This window comes from Panthera tigris, chromosome F3 (assembly GCF_018350195.1).
Source record: "Panthera tigris isolate Pti1 chromosome F3, P.tigris_Pti1_mat1.1, whole genome shotgun sequence".
NCBI lineage: Eukaryota > Metazoa > Chordata > Mammalia > Carnivora > Felidae > Panthera > Panthera tigris.
In genome coordinates this window covers 5,826,247-5,841,318 of record NC_056678.1, presented here as the reverse complement: position 1 = coordinate 5,841,318, position 15,072 = coordinate 5,826,247, and the positions used below count along the sequence as shown (strand labels likewise).

The window sequence follows — 15,072 nt, the reverse complement described above, 5'->3', positions numbered from 1 at the left end:
TCAATAAATGAATGTTCATTCGTTAGTCAATCTTTTAATATAGGACCACAGGCTTTTCTTTGAAATAAGTCAACTTATTGGAGCGCCTCGTCTCCTTTCTTGAATAACCTTATTTGTAATGCATTATCGCTGACTTCCCATTTCTGTTTCTTTAAAGCAGAGGAGGGAAGGGGCGCCTGGGTGGCTCTGTCAGTTAAGCCTCTGACTTCAGCTCAGGTCATGAGCTTGCACTCTGTGAGTTCGAGCCCCACATCGGGCTCTGTGCTGACAGCTCAGAGCCTGAAGCCTGCTTCGAATTCTGTGTCTCCTTCTCTCTCTGCCCCTCTGCCTCTCATGCTCTCTCTCGCTCTCTCTCTCTCTCTCAAAAATAAACAAACATTTAAAAAATTCTTAAAAAGATAAATTAAGTAGAGGAGGGAAAACAAAATTAATGACACTGGGAAAGGAACCAAAGTTCTTTTTTTTTTTAATTTTCAACCAGCTTTTTATTGTTACCTTGCTCATACCTAATTCAGCAATTTCTTCAGGAACTTGGTTTATTAAAACTTTCCAAAGCAATCAGTTTAGTTCTCAGAGAAGCAGTAACTGACATTTCACCAGTTCATAATGTTTCATTCCACAACTACAATAATAATGCAATGTGGCAGAAACAGGTTTAGAAACAAAGAAAGCTGATTTAGGTTTGTGTACAGTCATAGGAATAGATCTTAAAACGGTGTCGAGTAGAAAACAGTGTTAAGTGAGAAACTGAGATCGATCACATGGTAACATTTACAAAAATTACAAACACCCGCATACAAATCACAAGCAACAAAAAGAAAAGCATTATTCATTTTCCATGGATACAAAGATACCCAAGGACATATATCAGACAATATGACATCATCAAGTATGATGACATCATACTTGTTTGATAAATATTATGGGGGCCTACAGTGGAGACAGGAAATGGGGGAAGAAGGTACAGGGGAAAAGTAAAACATAATGAATAAAATAAGACTAATTGATCATGTTTCAAGAAATAAGGAGTATCTTCAACTCACTTTTCTGAAACTGAGTTACCCCTTCTTCCAGAACAAAAACAGAAAAGAGTTCCACTTCCTTTAGCCCAGGAATATTTTCTTTCATTATCTAGCCCCAATATCTGCAGATGCTCTCATAAGTTTTCTTTCCAAGAATGGGCTGTCTCGTGTGCATTTGCCCATTTGGAGTTTAGAACTTCAAAATAAGTTACCAATCAAAATATACAAATGACCAAGGATATAAAAATTTACCTGTTTTGATAAAATACTAGCTCTAGCTCTGTCATTTATTAGCAATGCACATTAACTGATGACATTAAGCAAGTTTTTTAAAATTTCATTCCATAAAAATCTTAAGACTGCTTTTACATCTAACTTTTTTATTAAATTATTTTAATTCCAGTATACTTACCATATAATGTTACATTAGTTTTAGGTACACAATGTAGTGCTTCAACACTTCCCTACATCACCCAGTGCTCATCACAACAAGTGCCCTCCTTAATTCCCATCACCTATTTCCCCTTTCCCCCTACCCACCTCCCCTCCAGTGACCAAGAGTCTGTTTCTTGGTTTGTCTCTCTCTCTCTTTTTGTTTTCCTCTTTGCTCATTTGTTTGCTTTCTTAAATTCCACATCTGAGTGAAATCATATGCTATTTGTCTGTCTCTGACTTATTTCACTTAGCATTACGCTCTCTAGTTCCAAAAAATGCCATTGCAAATGGCAAGGTTTCATTCTTTTTTATGTGGTGGAATAATATGCCACTGCATATATGTGTGTATAATATATACATATATATTATACATATATATTATATATTATATAATCACCTCTGATATATATATATATATATCTGATATATATATATATATATCTCACCTCTTCTTTATCCAGTCATCAATCAGTGGATACTTGGGCTGCTTCCATAATTGGCTCTTGTAGATGATGCTGCTATAAACATAGGGGTGCATGTATCACACCTGTCAGAACGGCTAAAAGCAAAAACACAAGGTGTTGGCGAGGATGTGGAGAAAGGGGAACCTTCTTGTGCTGTTGGTGGGAATGCACACTGGTGCAGCCACTCCGGAAAACAGTATGGAGGTTCCTCAGAAAGTTGAAAAGGGAAGTCCTCTTTTATCCAGTAATCGCCATACTGGGTGTTTACCCCCAAAAAAGCACAAAAATACTTACTCAGAGAAGCAAGTTTTTTAGTCTTTCTATGCCTCCGTACCCTCATGTAAGTAACGATGATAATAATAATAATATATTATATGTAATAAAATATATTAACATATAATTTTGTTAACATGTTAATACAATGAAATTATATAATATAGTCATTATCATAATATTTACTTCGTAAGGTTATTAGGATGAAAATGAGTTTAGGTATGTAAAGCCCTTGGAGCTGCGTCTGGTACCTGGCAAGCACTATGTTTATGCATTGCTGCTACCACCACAATCACCACTGTGGGTGCTGCTCTTAAGGCTGTTGCTACTGCTCCCACCACCACATTTCACCAATTCTAAGGCACATTTTTTTAAAATTGACACCCAAATTAGTTAGCATATAGTGCAACAGTGATTTCAGGAGTAGATTCCTTAATGCCCCTGACCCATTTAGTCCAGCCCCCCTCCCACAACCCCTCCAGGAACCCTCTGTTTGTTCTCCATATTTAAGAGCCTCTTCTGTTTCATCCCCCTCCCTGTTTTTATATTATTTTTGCTTCCCTTCCCTTATGTTCATCTGTTTGGGATCTTAAAGTCCTCATATGAGTGAAGTCATATGATATTTGTCTTTCTCTGACTAATTTCACTTAGCCTAATACCCTCCAGTTCCATCCACGTAGTTGCAAATGGCAAGATTTCATTCTTTTTGATGGCCGAGCAATACTCCATTGTATACATATACCACCACATCTTCTTTATCCATTCATCCATTGATGGACACTTGGGCTCTTCCCATACTTTGGCTATTGTGGATAGTGCTGCTATAAACATGGGGATGCATGTGTCCCTTCGAAACAGCACACCTGTATCCCGTGGAGAAATGCCTAGTAGTGCAATTGCTGGGTCGTAGGGTAGTTCTCTTTTTAGTTTTTTGAGGAATCTCCATACTGTTTTCCAGAGTGGCTGCACCAGCTTACATTGCCACCAACAGTGCAAAAGAGATCCTCTTTCTCTGCAGCCTCGCCAACATCTGTTGTTGCCTGAGTTGTTAATGTTCGCCATTCTGACAGGTGTGAGGTGGTATCTCATTGTGGTTTTGATTTGTATTTTCCCGATGATGAATGACGTTGAGCATTTTTTCATGTGTCAGTTGGTCATCTGGATGTCTTCTTTGGAGACGTGTCTATTCATGTCTATTGCCCATTTCTTCACTGGATTGTTTGTTTTTTGGGTGTTGAGTTTGACAAGTTCCTTATAGATTTTGGATACTAACCCTTTATCTGATATGTTGTTTGAAAATATCTTCTCCCATTCTGTCGGTTGCCTTTTGGTTTTGCTGATTGTTTCCTTCGCTATGCAGAAGCTTTTTATTTTGATGAGGTCCCACTAGTTCATTTTTGCTTTTCTTTCCCTTGTCTCCAGAGACATGTTGAGTAAGAAGCTGCTGTGGCCAAGATCAAAGAGGTTTTTGCCTGCTTTTTCCTCGAGGATTTTGATGGCTTCCTGTCTTACATTGAGGTCTTTCATCCACTTTGAGTTTATTTTTGTGTATGGTGTAAGAAAGTGGTCCAGGTTCATTCTTCTGCATGTCACTGTCCAATTTTCCCAACACCAGTTGCTGAAGAGACTCTTTATCCCATTGGATACTCTTTCCTGCTATGTCAAAGATTAGTTGGCCATATGTTTGTGGGTCCATTTCTGGGTTCTCTATTCTGTTCCATTGATCTGAGTGTCTCTTCTTGTGCCAGTACCATACTGTCTTGATTACAGCTTTGTAGTATAGCTTGAAGTCCGGGATTGTGATGCCTCCTGCTTTGGTTTTCTTCAAGATTGCTTTGGCTATTCGGGGTCTTTTCTGGTTCCATACAAATTGTAGGATTATTTGTTCTAGCTCTGTGAAGAATGCTTGTATTACTTTGATAAGGATTGCATTGAATATGTAGATTGCTTTGGGTAGTATCGACATTTTAACAATATTTGTTCTTCCTATCCAGGAACATGGAATCTTTTTCCATTTTTTTGTGTGTCTTCTTCAATTTCTTTCATAAACTTTCTATAGTTTTCAATGTATGGATTTTTCACCTCTTTGGTTAGACTTATTCCTAGGTATTTTATGGGTTTTGGTGCAACCATAAACGGGATCAATTCTTTGATTTCTCTTTCTATTGCTTCATTGTTGGTGTATAGGAATGCAACCGATTTCTGTGCGTTGATGTTATATCCTACAACTTTGCTGAATTCATGAATCAGTTCTAGCAGTTGCTTGGTGGAATCTTAGGAAACCCTAAAGATTTCCATATAGAGTATCATGTCATCTGCAAAGAGTGAAAGTTTGAACTCCTCCTGGCCAATTTGGATGCCTTTTATTTCTTTGTGTTGTCTGATTGCAGAGGCTAAGACTTCCAATACTATGTTGAATAACAGTGGCGAGAGTGGACATCCCTGTCTTACTCCTGACCTTAGGGGGAAAGCTCTCAGTTTTTCCCCATTGAGGATGATATTAGCGTTGGGTCATTCATATATGGGTTTTATGATCTCGAGGTATGATCCTTCTATCCCTACCTTCTTGAGGGTTTTTATCAAGAAAGGATGCTGTATTCTGTCAAATGCTTTCTCTGCATCCATTGAGAGGATCTTATGGTTCTTGTGCTTTTTTTATTTATATGATGAATCATGTTCATTGTTTTGCAGATATTGAACCAGCTCTGCATCCCAGGTATAAATCCCACTTAGTCGTGGTGAATAATTTTTTAAGTGTATTGTTGGAGCCGGTTGGCTAATATCTTGTTGAGGATTTTTGCATCCATGTTCATCAGGGAAATTGGTCCATAGTTCTCTTTTTTAGTGGGGTCTCTGTCTGGTTTTGGAATCAAGGTAATGCTGGCTTCATAGAATGAGTGTGGAAGTTTTCCTTCCATTTCAATTTTTTGGAACAGCTTCAAGAGAATAGGTGTTAGCTCTTCCTTAAATGTTTGGTAGAATTCCCCTGGAAAGCCATCTGGCCCTGCACTCTTGTTTTTTGGGAGATTTTTGATTACTAATTTGATTTCCTTACTGGTTATGGGTCTGTTCTAATTTTCTGTTTCTTCCTGTTTCAGTTTTGGTAGTGTGTATGTTTCTAGGAAGTTTTCCATTTCTTCCAGAGTGTCCATTTTATTGGCATATAATTGCTCATAATATTCTCTTATTATTGTTTGTATTTCTGCTGTTTTGGTGTGATCTCTCTTCTTTCATTCTTGATTTTATTTATTTGGGTCCTTTACTTTTTCTTTTTGATCAAACTGGCTAGTGGCTTATCAATTTTTTTAATTCTTTCAAAGAACCAGCTTCTAGTTTCATTGACTTGTTCTACTGTTTTTTTGGTTTCGATAGCATTAATTTCTACTCTAATCTTTATTATTTCCTGTCTTCTGCTGGTCTTGGGTTTTATTTGCTGTTCTTTTTCCAGCTCCTTAAGGCATAAGGTTAGGTTATGTATCTGAGATCTTTCTTCCTTCTTTAGAAAAGCTTGGATTGCTATATGCTTTCCTCTTGTGACCGCCTTTGCTGCGTCCCAGAGGTTTTAGGTTGTGGTGTTATCATTTTAATTGGCTTCCATATACTTTTTATTTTCCTCTTTGACTGGTTGGTTAGCCCATTCATTCTTTAGTAGGATGTTCTTCAGTCTCCAAGTACTTGTTACCTTTCCAAATTTTTTCTTGTGGTTGATTTCAAGTTTCATAGCATTGTGGTTTGAAATATGCACAGTATCATCTCGATCTTTTTGTACTTGCTGAAGGCTGTCCCAGTATGTGGTCTATTCTGGAGAACATTCCATGTGCACTGGAGAAGAATGTATATTCTGCTGCTTTAGGATGAAATGTTCTGAATATATCTAAGTCCATCTGGTCCAGTGTGTCATTCAAAGCCATTGTTTCCTTGTTGATTTTTTGATTAGATGATCTGTCCATTGCTGTGAGTGGGGTGTTGAAGTCTCCTAATATTATGTTATTACTATCAATGAGTTTCTTTATGCCTAAGGCACTTTTTTTTACCATCTATGACATCAGGATGAGTCTTATACCCTGTGGCATCCTAGATTTGATGAATTATGATTTTATTTTTTGCATTCTATACTTTCACTCTGACGTGTGTAGATGTTTACGTTTATCCTGCTTGGGACTTCTTGGGCCTCTTGAATCTGTGGATCACTGTCTTCATCAGGTATCTTGTCAAATGTCATCTTTGCCTCTGTCCCTGTCTTTTCTCCTGAAACACTGATGAAACAAAAGCTAACCCTCCATCTATTCCCCATGAGTCTTTCTTCTTTATTGTCCATCTTTTTATCTCTCTGCGATACATCGTCATAATTTCTTCTAATCTGTCTTCCACTTCACTCCTTCTTCTTGTCATGCCTGATCTGATGCCAAAATTATACACTGTGTGTTTATTTTGAATCTTGTATTTTCCATCTCTAGAAGTTTTATTTGTTCCTTTAAAAAAACACTGACACATTTATGGTTTCTTTTACACAACAGATATTTTCAACTTGTCATTTATTCCCACACGACTAGTAAACACACCTGTTTTATAATCTGCACCTATTACTTCCATATCTGCAGTCTGAGCATGTGTTATTTCATCTATTTCTTCTCCCTCATCATTGTTTATTCTGGTTTGTTTATTCTCATGCACACCTTATTTCCTTGTGCACTTGGTTATTCTTGACTATGTGCTGTTACACTTGTAAAACTATCTGTAAGAATTCCCTGAGGTCGAGTAAGAATATGCCTTGATCTTAAGATGATCTGTGTTTGCTGCTATCTAGGGGTACCACTCCCTTGAAACTTCTTTAAATCCTGAGTCTTCTGGACAAACAATTCCACCCATACAAGAACCTACCCATAGGTAGGCTACCAATTGTTAGGATAAATTTTTTTCCTTTTCTTGCTTTTTCTGATCACATAGTAACTGAAGTCACTAGAAGGTTAAGGAGGGCCCAAATTCAATCTTGACTTACTCTTACTCCGAAAATACAATCTTCTGATAACACAGGTTAATGTAGAGAGGATATCCAATTTGATTCTCTATCTTGAATTCTCTGTCTCCTGACTATGTTGACAAATGCCTTTAGGGGAGAAATAGATTATGGCCTCTGGTGTTCTGCTTTATTCTCTAGATTCCTAATTTCCCTAAGTCTTTGGGCTAATAGTTCTCTACTCTCTTGTCAGTTATTGGATGCTTTTAAAGGTGACTTCACAAAAGGCTGATGTTTGTAGGTTTTGTGATATGTGTGTTTTTAAGAGCAAAAATTTGTCGGGGTGCCTGGGTGGCTCAGTCAGTTAAGTGTCTGACTTAGGCTCAGGTCATGATCTTGCGATTTGTGAGTTCGAGCTCCACGATGGGCTCTGTACTGACAGCTCAGAGCCTGGAGCCTGCTTCAGAGTCTGTGTCTCCCCCTCTCTCTGCCCCTCCCCTGCTCACACTCGGTGTCTCTCTGTCTCTCAATAAGAAATAAATGTTAAAAAAAATTTTTAAAAAGAGCAAAAATTTGTCTGTATAACCTATCTATCATTAGCAGAAATGAAAGTCTCCAAATCATTTCCTAATTATTTATAATGAAATGGTTTTTAAACAGATGATCACATTCACAAAATATATATTTTTAAAATAGTTCCGCTGGGTAAATATTTTCAGTGATTATGATCCAAAATAATTTACATATATGCTGGTTGAGTTACAGACCCAAGTTTGAGCACCACTTAAGTGACAATTGATAAGCAACCTTTGGAGAATCTGCTTACATTTCACAAAAGATAATATTAAAATTTTCAAGCCTAATTATGCTAGTTTTATCATTACATATGAAGAAGAGTATGGTGTACAATAGAATACAAGTGTAAATTTGACAACTAGCTCCTTTCCTCGAACCTGAACTAGATTTATTTTTAGTGTGATGACCTCCACAACCTTCAACTTTATCACGAGAGATTGCATATTTCGTTTAATACCACTTACCATCCAAGATGTGGATAAATAAACTTTGTCTCAGAAGTTACGATTTTTTGCAAAGGTTATATTAGAGTACAACATCTCTGTTCTAATCATACCAGATTAGCCAGAGTCAAATTGATATCTCTGAAGATATGTATAAATATATACAAAACAAAGAAGTACCACCAAAAAAGTAATTTTGGGATATGATGATTATAGTTACCATGTTTTAAAAATATGCAGCTTATGGGGAGCCTGGGAGGCTCGGTCGGTTGCGTGTCTGACTTGGCTCAGGTTATCATCTCACGGTTTGTGAGTCTGAGACCCACATTGGGCTCTGTGCTGACAGCTCAGAGCCCGGAGCCTGCTTTGGATTCTTTGTCTCCCCTCTCTCTGCCCCTTCCCTGTTCACATGCTCTCTCTCTTTCTCTCTCTCTCTCAAAAATAAATGTTAAAAAAATTTTTTTAATTAAATAAAAAAATACAACCTATAATTTTTTTCCTCTAATATCATACATGTTCCATAACTGGATTTATCCTGAAAAGATAGAAACCTTCTGGAATGCTGAACATTGAGATGAAACGTGCCCCACGTGGAAGAAAATAGCAAGGACATATACACAAGGCAAATAGATTTTTTTTAAATTACTCAAAAACAAGAAAAGAGTTTCAGGCAAATGACTCCTCAGAGTCTCAAAAATTACAGACAACATTATGTCTGTAATTATTCTAAAAACCTCAAAGAAGAAATAAAAAGGTCCAGAGACGAGGTTATTAGAACAGGAGAAGGCTGGTCACACATCAGGAATGAAATGAAAAATTAAAAATGAAAATAGGAATATTGCAATGACAAAAGTAAATGAAGAGGGAGAGAGAAGCAATTGGAATAAAGGGACTGTGGTAAAATGCAATTCAAAGAGAAAATAAGAAAAAGGTAACAAAGGAAGTCTAATATGTACATAATTGGAGTTTCTGAGTTAGAAAAGAAAATAAATTGGAAAAATGCTAATTATATTTTTTCTTACATAAAGAAAGTTTCAAATCTGTCTTGAAAGTATTCATTGTCCCCCCATTCCCAGTTTTCCTGTTTTAAATAAACTCTCATTTTCTTTTCCAGACAGTAACATTTTTTCAAAATGTAAATTATGAGGCAGTAGATGATTACTTCAAATTGCAGTAAGTATGACTTTTAAAAGAACCTACTCAGTATGAAATGTGCTATCAAGGGTATTGATTTCCAGGTGTTCTTTTACTTAAATGGCCTCATATCACTTTAAATATCCAGATTTCAAATTCCTTTAAATGTTTGGAGAGATGTGAAATTACTATTCTGTATAAAAATGTAACAAAATGAAACCTATCAAGGTTTTCATTCATCCAATTGAAGATGCAAAAAACAAGCTATTTCTTAATTCAGTAATTTTCAAGTGTGTTTTATAATTCATTCCCATCCCAAAGTCTTTACATACTATCCTTGGGCAGACTAGAACTCTAATATCAGAAAGTCTTTGAGTAGAATCAGAGAAAACACCATCGTTGACTCTTCTTGGAATAGGTAGGACCTGAGCACGATAATTCCTGGAGGAAGCAACTACTCCGGAATTGAGTCTTAAGGCATTTCTATGGTCATCACTAATTCTTGACTCAATATATTCTCTGGAAAAATAGCACTGCTACTCCAAGTGAGTATGAGTACCTACTCTATGCCAAGCACTTTCTAGGTGTTCAAAATACATGGTGAACAAGAAAGGAGGTACTGGTGTCGTGGGACATATCTCTTGTGGGAAAAGACAAAGAACAAATCATCAAATAAATGAACAAGACGATTTCAAATAGTTTTAAATGCTATTAAGGAAAGAAAACAGCACGAAGTGGTAGAGAGAGACCAGGAAGGGGAGGGAGAAAAGTCTACTTTAAAGACAGTACTCAGGGAGGCTCAGTTCATCCCTTGCCCCCTCACCTACCAACTTTTCTCTTGATTCTTCTAATGTTGTGTGTTTCTTGGGGTATTTTTGATTTTCTGGATATTTACTCAGAACTCTGTTGCTGTAGAATACAAATCAAACTGTCCGGGATACTTGAGGTCAGTCGAAGACTCGAGAAAAAATACCTAATGCTTTGAAATCAGCCATGGCAGGAAAAAAAAAATCTACCTATAAGAAAAATTATATGGAAAATTATAAATGCAGGGGTGCCTGTGTGACTCAATTAGTTAAGCATCCAACTCTTGATTCTGGCTCAGGTCATGATCTCATGGTTCATGAGATCGAGCCCCTTTGTCAGCCTCTGCACTGACAGCATAGAACCTGCTTGGGATTCTCTCTGCCCCTCCCACCACACATTCTTTCTCTCTCAAAAAAAAAAAAAAAAACTTAGAAAATTATAGATGCAGTATTTGTTATAGTGTTCTTCACAGATCTACGGTATATTACTGTATTTATCAAATCAATGTTTCCATCACATTGGAAAACAAACCATAAGTGACATAGTTAAAATTATAAGATGCTTCCTGATTTCAAAGGTATTAAATGAGAAAAAAACATATATCTTAGAATTGATGAAATATGGCACAGTGATTTAAAAAATATAAAAATGTGCTATTTGTATCCTAACTTATTTATTTACATTTTATACCCAATATTTGATAAATAAATAAATAAATATGAAAATGTGATGAATATTGAAAGAAAAAGAACCTTTGCATGTGGTTAGTTTCTTTTTCCCCAGCTGTTTCAAAAAGGAAACACCTGAGCACCAACGGGATAGAATATTAATAAAACTTCCAAAAAACTCTGTGATTTTTGGCCCTCGCCAGTTTCTCTGAGCACAAAATAACTCTTGTGCACTTCATCACCTAGAAATTTGATCTCATTTTTGCTTCCAGTCGGATCATACTATGTGGCATAATGTGGTTCAGGAAACTGATTTCATACCTTACTCTTTATTGTTCCCAAAGTGTTATCAACAGGAGGAAAAGATCTGTAGAGGGTAGAGGAAGAACAAATGGAGCAGCTGTAGCCTTCTGATACCATCAGAAGCAGGGCAAGATGTCAGCAGCACAGCCTCTCCTCTAGGGACTGGGGGTGTTAATAAAACAGGGAGTTGAAATGTTGATAGCTCTCATTTCTCTCTCCCATTGGGCCAACCCTATGCCAGCCCACCATGAGGTGCAAGGGGCTTTCCAGAGTCACCGCGGTGCACAGCTGCCTTAGCAGAAGCAGAGAGCAGTTGCTATCACTACCCCCTTCTAGGCCTCTAGAATTCCTCACAGGGCTCAGTCACATTGTGTACATGGGATTTTTCATAGGCTCTCCAGAAAGGTGGGATTGTGCCCGCCTCCCCTGTGATTCTATAATCACCTGCACGTGCTGTTTCTCCTAGACGCCAGAACACAGGTCTTCTGCTTCTCCACATGAGGCCTAGTGACTCAGCAAGACCATGTCCGATATCCCAGAAGGTAAGTGACATGGGCAGATCAAAAGCTTTACCTCAATAATGGTAATAATGGTGGTGAGCTGTATAATCCATACAATACCTCTATGCAACTCCACTCCCCTCCTACATTTGTAACGTTTCTCCGTAGGGAAGAGATCAGGGAACAAAACTCTGGGAATGGATCACAGTTCTGCCTTCTGTGGGTTTGCCGTCGAAAGTGAGACATATAAATACCTATAAAAGTGTAAAATTATTAGTTTATGGAGACGAATAAAACTGTATAAAGGAAAAAGTGAAATTAATGAGAACAACAGAAGCTGGGTGTGTTTGTCAGAGGAAACTTCCAGTCATGTCCACATTGACCCTGCATTTATTTCTTTATTCAAAAAAAGTGAACCATTGTTTCATTCGAAAAAATGTATCGGATACCGACTGTGTTTCTCTGTCTCAGTATGTGTGTGTAACCACGTAACCACCACCGCTGTCACAAAGACCAAAAGACAGGCTCTTCCCTAGGCGTAAACAAAAGCCAGCATGAGGGAATGTGAGATACATGGTCATCAAATAGCCCAGAAGAGTGGGCCATTCTGAGTGTCCCAAAAGGACTTTGAAGAATCAGTAGAAGTTGAGCAGGCTGGATGCAAAGGGAACCCCAGGAAGACGCATATACCAAAGTACAGCACCATGAAATAGCAACAGCATGTTCAGGTAACCAGAAGCACTAAGAAACTGAACACCAATTCTTCAACACCACCCCACCTCTTCTGAGTCGGTTCTACTCCAAGGGATGCCTCCTCTCTTTATTCCCTCCCAGCCTAATTAACAATCAAGAAACATATATTGATGGGAACGCAAGCTGGTGCAGCCACTCTGGAAAACAGTATGGAGGTTCCTCAAAAGACTAAAAATAGAACTACGCTACGACCCAGTAATTGCACTACTAGGCATTTATCCAAGGGATACAGGTGTGCTGCTTCAAAGGGACACATGCACCCCCATGTTTATAGCAGCACTATCAACAATAGCCGAAGTATGGAAAGAGCTAAAATGTCCATTGATACATGAATGGATAAAGAAGATGTGGTATATATATATACAATGGAGTATTACTCGGCAATCAAAAAGAATGAAATCTTGCCATTTGCAACTACGTGGCTGGAACTGGAGGGTATTATGCTAAGTGGAATTAGTCAGTCAGAGAAAGACAAAAATCCTATGACTTCATTCTTATGAGGACTTTAAGAGACGAAACAGATGAACGTAAGGGAAGGGAAACAAAAATAATATAAAAACAGGGAGGCGGACAAAACAGAAGAGACTTATAAATATGGAGAACAAACTGAGGGTTGCTGGAGGGGTTGTGGGAGGGGGGATGGGCTAAATGGGTAAGGGGCACTAAGGAATCTACTCCTGAAATCATTGTTGCACTATATGCTAACTTGGATGTAAATTTTTAAAAAATTAAATTAAAAAAAAAGAGAAACATATATTGAGTACCTACTGTATACCAGGCATAACACAGTGAGGAATCCCTACAAGAAGAATTCAAAGGTACATGAAATAACAGCCCCCATCCATCAGGACCCCAGCACAAGGAGCCTGTTCCCAGCAGAGTGAGCTTGCATGAATTTGGAAGGAGCCCTGAACAGAGGCAGATGTGATCCAAGCTTGAGTGCGGCTGACAGACACACGGCTTCCCCGGGCAACTTCCTGCAGGTGCACACCAACCACTCCCCGGCCGGCCTACCCCACCACCTTCCCAGCTTCATCTTCGCAGGAAGCAAGAAACCGCAACCTAGCCAGCTCTTTCTTCCCCAGCCTAGGTCTGTTCTCCACCTCCAGCTGCTTGTCCCGTACAAGATGCCTTCCAGAAGCACCCTGCTTTCCTCTACCCCTTTTTCCTATCTACTCACTAGGTTTGTCAGGGATCCCAACCACTGGGTGCTGCCCAGCCCAGGCATTACAAAAACAGGTTAATCTCACCTGAGTTCAGATCCAAGCCTTGCCAGCTGCCGGCTGGGGCAAGCTACTAACCAGTGATTTGCCGCCGCCTCGTTAGCCAAAGGGAAATTGGTCTTACAGTATTTATCCACTCTGTTGAGAGTATTAAATGTGATCCATTTGTGTAAAGTGTCCAGAACGGTGCCTGTCACAGAGTAGCCATCTAATATTACCAGTTTGTTTCTTCTCTTTCCTCCTCGGCATGCCCCAAGACACGGACAGTTCAAATCTAGCCACCCTCTGTGCCCCACTGTAGGTAGCTTGTATTGGCTGCAAGAAGCCACCCTAGTGAGCCATTCCCCAGAAAGCTTTAGTGATTCCTCCCAGGATCAATTTCCCCAGGGAGAGATGACTACACTCTATGTAATGCATTATCTACCAACGTTTCTGTGTTGATGGCCTTCAGAATTCCTATCTCAGTTCAGTTGTTCTGCCCGGTTAGAAGGAATGTGCTGTGTCCACTTCTGAGCTACGTTAAGAGCAGTCCTACCCTGTCTCTGCACCTGAGAGAATAATGTGAAGTGTTTGCTTTGGCAGCACATATACTAAAATTGGAAAATAATATTAAATAAAGAAAACCAGTGTGCTCATTGTTTTCATTTGGGTTACATGTCAGAATACCTCTAATTAGGTATCCAGTCCTGAGAACACTGTTAGCCCCACAGCAGTGGGTGCATGGGTGCCCTAGAAAACAGCCTTTCTCGTGCATCCCATACTCTGTACCAATGTTCCTGTTCACGTTCCACATGCAGGTCAACTCAAATTTTTAACCCCAAGCATGGTTGTTGATTTTTGTCAACTGGGCCCCGGAAGAGAAGGGATGCTATGACTAAGACACCGAGTGATGGTGGGTCCTGACTGAAAGACTCACCCCTAGGAAGCCTAGGATGGGGTGGCAGGGTAGTCAACCACGTGTGACAAATGGATAGGTTAGTAAAGATAAAGGGCAGGCCCATGCTTCTGAACACATTTGACTGGAAAACAAAGCTTTGATGATGAAGGACAGCAAGGACTGTAGGTAGATTTGCTGAGAGAACAAATCAGGTCCTGTGACTGAGATCAGGTGGTTCAGGCAATAAAATCCATGAACTCCTGCTGTAGAGCATGCCTTTCAAATGAAGGCTGAAGGGCCTTGGTTTCACATGCACAACTCTTTAAATCCATCAAGCTTATCTGGACATTATTCTCTAACCCCATCCTCTGATCCCCAAGTCCTACTGTGGGGTAAGGAGTATTAGAGGTTTTTTCAGATTTGCCTTGTGGAAATATGCAACATACAGGACATGTTTAAGACAGAAAGCAAGTGTCTAGATCGCCCCTAGGAAGCCTAGGATGGGGTGGCAGGGTAGACAGCAACGAGTAAGGCATCCGGGAGCCAGGTTGAAATTGAAATAGGCATCCTGGTCAGGGAAGAACCAGGTCTCTGGTTAAAAAGAAGTCAAATTAATAGCTATACATATTATAGAAAC

At 38.9% G+C, this 15,072-nt stretch overlaps 1 protein-coding gene across 4 annotated transcripts in view; it reads left to right on the top strand.

The window, feature by feature from the left end:
- CATSPERE (catsper channel auxiliary subunit epsilon) overlaps positions 1 to 15,072 on the top strand; it is a 194,203-nt gene that overhangs the window by 141,546 nt on the left and 37,585 nt on the right. For all 4 annotated transcript variants that reach the window (XR_006213984.1, XM_042976315.1, XM_042976316.1 and 1 more), the window contains 2 exons: positions 9,285 to 9,343; positions 11,549 to 11,624. Coding sequence is in view for 3 of the 4 variants with exons in the window: in XM_042976315.1 (XP_042832249.1) it covers positions 9,285 to 9,343; positions 11,549 to 11,624 (135 nt within the window). In the remaining variant the exon portion in view is untranslated. The remainder of the gene's footprint in view (positions 1 to 9,284; positions 9,344 to 11,548; positions 11,625 to 15,072) is intronic.